Source organism: Ambystoma mexicanum, chromosome 10, assembly GCF_040938575.1.
Source record: "Ambystoma mexicanum isolate Mex_15411 chromosome 10, UKY_AmexF1_1, whole genome shotgun sequence".
NCBI lineage: Eukaryota > Metazoa > Chordata > Amphibia > Caudata > Ambystomatidae > Ambystoma > Ambystoma mexicanum.
Window position 1 is genome coordinate 796,576,842 of NC_090932.1, and position 6,049 is coordinate 796,582,890.

The 6,049-nt window shown below is 40.8% G+C and overlaps 1 protein-coding gene across 1 annotated transcript in view; it reads left to right on the forward strand.

Annotated features, from left to right (window-relative positions):
• Window positions 1–5,111, forward strand: part of IQCJ (IQ motif containing J) — a 992,957-nt gene extending 987,846 nt beyond the window's left edge. The window contains exon 4 of the mRNA XM_069620374.1: window positions 4,861–5,111. Coding sequence (XP_069476475.1) covers window positions 4,861–5,062 — 202 coding nt within the window. The 3' untranslated portion in view covers window positions 5,063–5,111. The remainder of the gene's footprint in view (window positions 1–4,860) is intronic.
• Window positions 5,112–6,049: the final 938 nt, after the last annotated feature.

Genomic DNA, 6,049 nt, shown 5'->3' on the forward strand with positions numbered 1-6,049 from the left:
AGAAATAAAATATCAATATCAATATCAATATCAATACCACGCTTCCCCTTCTGATTTAAAATGAAGGGGATCAATGGGGAATTTTGTTTTGCACCCTGCGCACTCACGTGGACAGGGTGTTGGGATTCATACTTTTGGCAAATCTTTACGTCTATACCAGTTCAAAACACACTGGAAAAAAATTGTTGGTTTTGAATACCAGCAATACCCTTTACGTGATCGATATAAGGGAATTAATTGATTTACTTTGATTAAATATGCTAGGGATCTACACAGACAAACAGTATATTTTTCTATGAGGAAATAACTAAAACAATGCTTTAAAATATAGGGCCTACACAATCTATGGCCTTGGGGTAGTTTTACTTACAGGAGAAGCCTGGAACTGGGCCTCAGGGACATCAGGGCACTGCTGGGAGAGCAAGGGGTCAGTCATGGATCTCCTCTGAGTCCTCCAAGGGGTCCCAATCAGCTTCCTTGTCTCCTGGTTCCTGTCTCAAGTGCAAGGTTCAGGGCCCTCTGCTGGGATATTTCTCACCAGATTTCAGCAGCAGGAATAAGTGGAAAAGTGCAAGAGCTAACAGTTCTGATGCAAATTGGATTATTTATAGGGCAAATGACATCACTTGCAAAATGGATTGGATGTTTTTCACTACCCACCTCCCATCTGTGACAAGGGGATGGGGGAGTGATTTGGGACAGCTGTTGGAGGAGAGAGCTTCATCTTCCCACTTTGACACATTGGCTTGGCATGCCTTAGGACTCATAAAATCTCTCAACATGGCAAGTATGCTACATTTTCAAATCTTTATATGTATGAATATATTTTTGAGAACTACACTTTAAGGCGAATCAGATAAGGCTAATCTGAAGCCAGCAAGCCCTTCCTATGCAGAGATACAGTTCTTCTTCATTTACCCAGTTACTCAGGAGCCATATCAGTGAAAAATATGCCACTTTGCAGTCCCCATGTTAATTATGACTCGCACGCTCATTCCAACTTTCACATCTCTCAGGATAATGGGAAATCCCAAATCATATTTTAATTAATAACTTTAGTTATGTTTATCCCACCAAAATCGTTTTAGCATGGTTAAAAGGGGGTGACTGTCACCTTTAATAAAAGTTTGGAATGACCATTGTGACATGCATGCTGCCCTTTGTATGAGATAAAATGTACAGGTACAGGAATTGGCTAAGAGGCATGCAAGCCAAATTATATCAAAATGATGGTAGCCATATGTTAAAAATATTGGCAAGTAAAAACTCGGCGGAATCGTCGAAAATAATTAATCAAGCTACTGCAGGACATCAGGTTGCTATCCAGAAAAATTATGTGAATGAAGGGAAATGGGTACAGTATTATTCTAATCTGTATGCTCCACCCTCTGAGGTTCTGAAAATTCATAAGCCTTTGTGACAACCGATTTTCAAGCTCAGATATGATAGGGACGATATTCTATTCCTTATCAACAAAGCTATCTGTTCAAGGGCTCCTGGGCCAGATGGGCTGTCAAATATGAAATTGAAGCAATTTCCAGTGATCTGGGCTGACATTTTATACTCTATGTTTATGAATATACTCACTACTCAGAAAATACCGTCAACTTGGAAACAGTCCATTATCATTCCCATTTACAAGAAAGGTGATCGGTCTAACCCAGCTAGTTATCGACCAATATCCTTGTTAGACATGCCTGGGAAGATCTTTCGCTGTCTAATTTTAAGAGATTTGAACAACTGGTCCAAAAATCATTCTTTAAGAAGTCCCTTTCAATCTGGCTTCATTACTGGGCTTGGTACCCTGCCTAACATCATAACCATCAATATGCTTAAAGCCCAATATACATCGCGGAAGCAACTCTTGTACTTTGCTTTCATTGATTTTCGGGCAGCATTTGACTCAATAAATCGTGAACTTATGTTTCAAAAACTACAACTTTTAGGATGCCCGGTGTCATTGTTAGCCTTAATAATCCAGTTTCACACAGAGACCACCATGCGTGTGAGGTTAACTTTGGAAGGTCTTTTGTCGTCATCTTTCAGCACACACGTGGGCCTTAAACAAGGTTGCATTTTGGCCTCCTTTTTGTTTAATTTATTCATTTTGGATATGGGCAAATCATTTGTTAAAGTTGTCTCTGATGCTCCGGAGTTAGGAGGCAGCGTATAGCGTGGTTGCTTTACGCTGATGATTTGGTCTTAATATCGCAGACCCCTAAGGGATTACAAAATGTTATCCACTCTGTCCACCTATGTTGAAGCCAACCATCTAATTGTGAATTATGATAAATTACAGATTTTGATTTGTAAAAATTAGGTTAAAAACAAATCTATTAATTATACCTGCTCCATCCGAAATGAATTTCTGAAACCTGTTTCAGAATATAAATATTTGGGGCTTATGGTACAGAATATAACTACTGACAATCTGTATCTGATTAATTTTCAGTCTAAACTTACCAACTTGATTTCTCAAGCCAGAATTTTGCATTATAAATATGGTAAATTCACCTTGAAGCATCTTTTACTCTTTTAGGAGCAAAAGGTAATTCCTATACTGACTTATGGTGCTGAATCGAAACTTTATCTTAATGATAAAATGTGGAATAAACTTGAAGCTTGCTTCTGGAAGAGAGTGTTACATCTATCAAATTGTACACCTATGCCTATTTTGCGATTTGAGTTAGGCTTGAATTCGATGGCTTGTAGAGTTAAGTGGCGGATGTGTTCCTTCTTTAGCAAATGTTTGTTAGTTTGTTAGTTAGGGCTAGAAGATAATAACATTCTGAGCACGGTGGCACATTATTTATCTTCATCAAACCATGCCTTTCCGCGCACATGGCGTAATCAGGTAACGAACACCTTGGCGGAGGCGACATAACAATTACACTTCTTGTTGAAAATCCAGTGCGCGCTAAGATAACAATATCAAATCGTGAAACTTGTCTAAAAATTTTAAGTAATAGCCCTGATTGATGATGACATCCAGGACTGTCTCCAGGACATCAGCGGGGAGGTCCTGGAGCTTAGTTTCATATTGAGAGAAATGATCGTCCATGTACCCTGCCGCAAATAGCCTTTAAACTGGCACATCATTTTCATTTTATACAGCATCGTATAAGTATTTCACAGTTTCAACATACATGAGTGTTAATTCTAAATTTTCCATATGTATTAAGGCTGTTAGATGAGAACATCATATTCACACTTTGGAAGTCTGGCGAGCATTTCTCTGAGCATACCGTCAATTTGGATGAGGGAAAAACAATAATTGCATCATTTTATTTATTTCACATGCAATGCTCACTTTAGCTGCTTGGAGCACAATTCTGGTATCCCATTGAAGATACTGTGCAATGCGGTTTCTTTATTTGTGTGTAGCTCTCCATGGATTGTCAGCCACATGTCTTCCTTTTCCTTAAATGAAATGCATTGCACACATCTTTGCACTTTTAATTGAGGCCCACTTTCTTTCCATTGTGATTTAGTTTCAATGGGCCTTATGTCTGACCTCCTTTCTGTGCTGGCCTTATATTTTGGTGAGCATTCACAAATTACTCTGGCCTCTTTATTTCTGGCCTTCGGGGGCTAGATTTCACCCCACGGCGCACGGTCAATGCAAATGTATGACAGAGTCACAGCATCCATGTGGGTGCTGGGAGCATATTTTATAGTGAAGAGCACATTTTTGTAAAAGATAACAATACAAACTTTTTGTATCCCTGATTGAGGAATAGAAATGGAAGTTGCTCATTTTTTCATCTATTAGGCGCAGAGGAATGCAACCATGTTCTGTGCATTTCCAATCAGGGCAGCAGTTGCTGCCCTGATTGCACTTCCCCCTTCCCTCTCCCTGGCACTTCCCTCTCTTCCTTCCCCATGCACTTTACATTGTCACACTTGTATGATCTGAATGAAACAAGGCCCAGTAAGACCGTGTGTCTTGTCCTCCCTTTGTCTCCCTTTGCTTGTCTTGTCACACCTTGATACACTTGTGTATAGGCGCGTTATACATTATATATGTCATATCATATCCTCATGAAAGTTGTATGAGGCATAGACACTGTTGTTTCCCTTTAAGGAGCTGGGTAAAGTATCTAGCATATTTCCCAAATTGTGCTCTCCTCTATCAGGGGAAACCTAAATTAAATGGCCAGAGACTGATTTACAGCCACAGAGATCCTCTGCGTTTGTGCATGTGCCTCTCGGACATTTACCATTCTAAAGAAAGGGATCCCATACAAATTAACACGATAGGGGTTTATTTTGTAAAAAGTGGTGATTGCATGTAGGGGACCACGGACATTAGCACTTGCACGCTGTTAGGCCCTGCTTGCAATGTTTGCACAATACAGTAAATACAGGAGCATTTAATTTCACTCTTGCCTTTTACACTCGTTTTGTGAAAAACGTAAATGCTACCTGCAAATTACGGTTTGCAGCCAGCATTTACAGTGATTCCTGTGGAATCTTCCCGTGTTTAACTGATGTTAAAGGCAGGCCCATTACATAGGAATCTATTAATTTTAAGCCAGCATGAAGAGTGTGTCCTCTCCCATCTCCCTGTCTACCTGCGAGGTGTGCAGCAAATGTCCCATAGTGGTAAAATTAATGTAAAAATGAGTATGCTTTGTCTGTGCACTTATTTCCCCACAACAGGGGTTACACAAATGGGCCCCAATGTCTGGAGTGGCTCAGAGCTGTTAATACCAATAGCATCAGAAAGTGTGTATTCTCACGCACATCATGTAGCCACTGAATACTGCTATTGTGCTGCATAACACATGTGTGATTGGCGCGGAAGCGTGCGTACTTGCTGCTGCTGCTGCACAGTGACCTGTCTTGATGCCCCTCTAGCATCCAGAGAGCATGGCGCGACTACCTGCAGCGCCAGGATTCCGTGGCCCAGCACTGCCTGGAGAAGCGCAGCCCCTCGCCGCCGTCCCCGTACTCGGAGAAGCTGAGCAGCTCCATCAGCATGAACACGCTCTCCGACGGCAGCACTCCGGCAAGTACACGCTCCCCTTCTAATTGCTTTGCCTGCTCGGCTGCACTGTAATCATGTGTTTCTTGTTTAAGAAGCTCGGAATAAATCAGGGCTAAACGTGCTGTCAAGGCTGCGCTGGAGAGAAAAGCGGATTTGGGATGCTTTCAAATTGCTGTTTTAAATGAGCTCATTTATTTACGAATTGCTGTTCCGGCCATTTTTCATGTGTCGTTTGGACTAGAGCAAATTACGTGTCAAAGTGCATATTTGTGTTATGCTGTTACAAGTGTGAGGGGTTGATTGCATTTTATTGTTGCTTGCGTTTTCAATTCAGAAATGGTGCTGATGTTTAAACTGAGGCAACGCATCAGCTATACATCCGGACTCTTTTGATGCTTTGATGCTTTGTTTTGATCTCATTTTTTGGAATGCAATGGCTCACTTTGCAGAATAAACTTATGAGGAATATTGTTGTAAGGTTAGTAGTACATGTTGGTGGTCCATTGGTTAGTAGTACTTGTTGGTGGTCCATTTTCCCTGCACCTACTTGGAAATATTGGCTATGTGTCTATCAGCCACTAGAGGGCAGGCTTACACCAGAGGAAAGAAGCACACGTGTTTTTGTTGCTGTGTCCAGTCACGATAACATATTTGCGAGATAATGTTATGATGAACCGTTGCCTTCTCTGCGTTGTTTTTAGCTACCCTAAACAACATGTCGACATGTAGGTATGCTCACCTATATATTTCAAGTGATTTATATGCATGTATGGTTATAAATCAAGTCAATGTTAGATTGGCATGAGCTGCAAACACAAATCACCCTTTTGCTGTCTGAAAGCGTGCAGATGAATTTCAAATGTTTGGTATCAAATCTATCCTACGTCTAATGTGCATACTAATGACTTCAGGTTTCAAACAATAATAATGGGATGCGCCCCTTCCTGACTGCAGAACCTGTGCCCGAACATTCAGTTTAATAGACGTAGAAGCGTGTTTATTAATTATTTATGGTGTATTTATTTTTACATTTATACCTCAGGCATCGCGGCGCTGTTA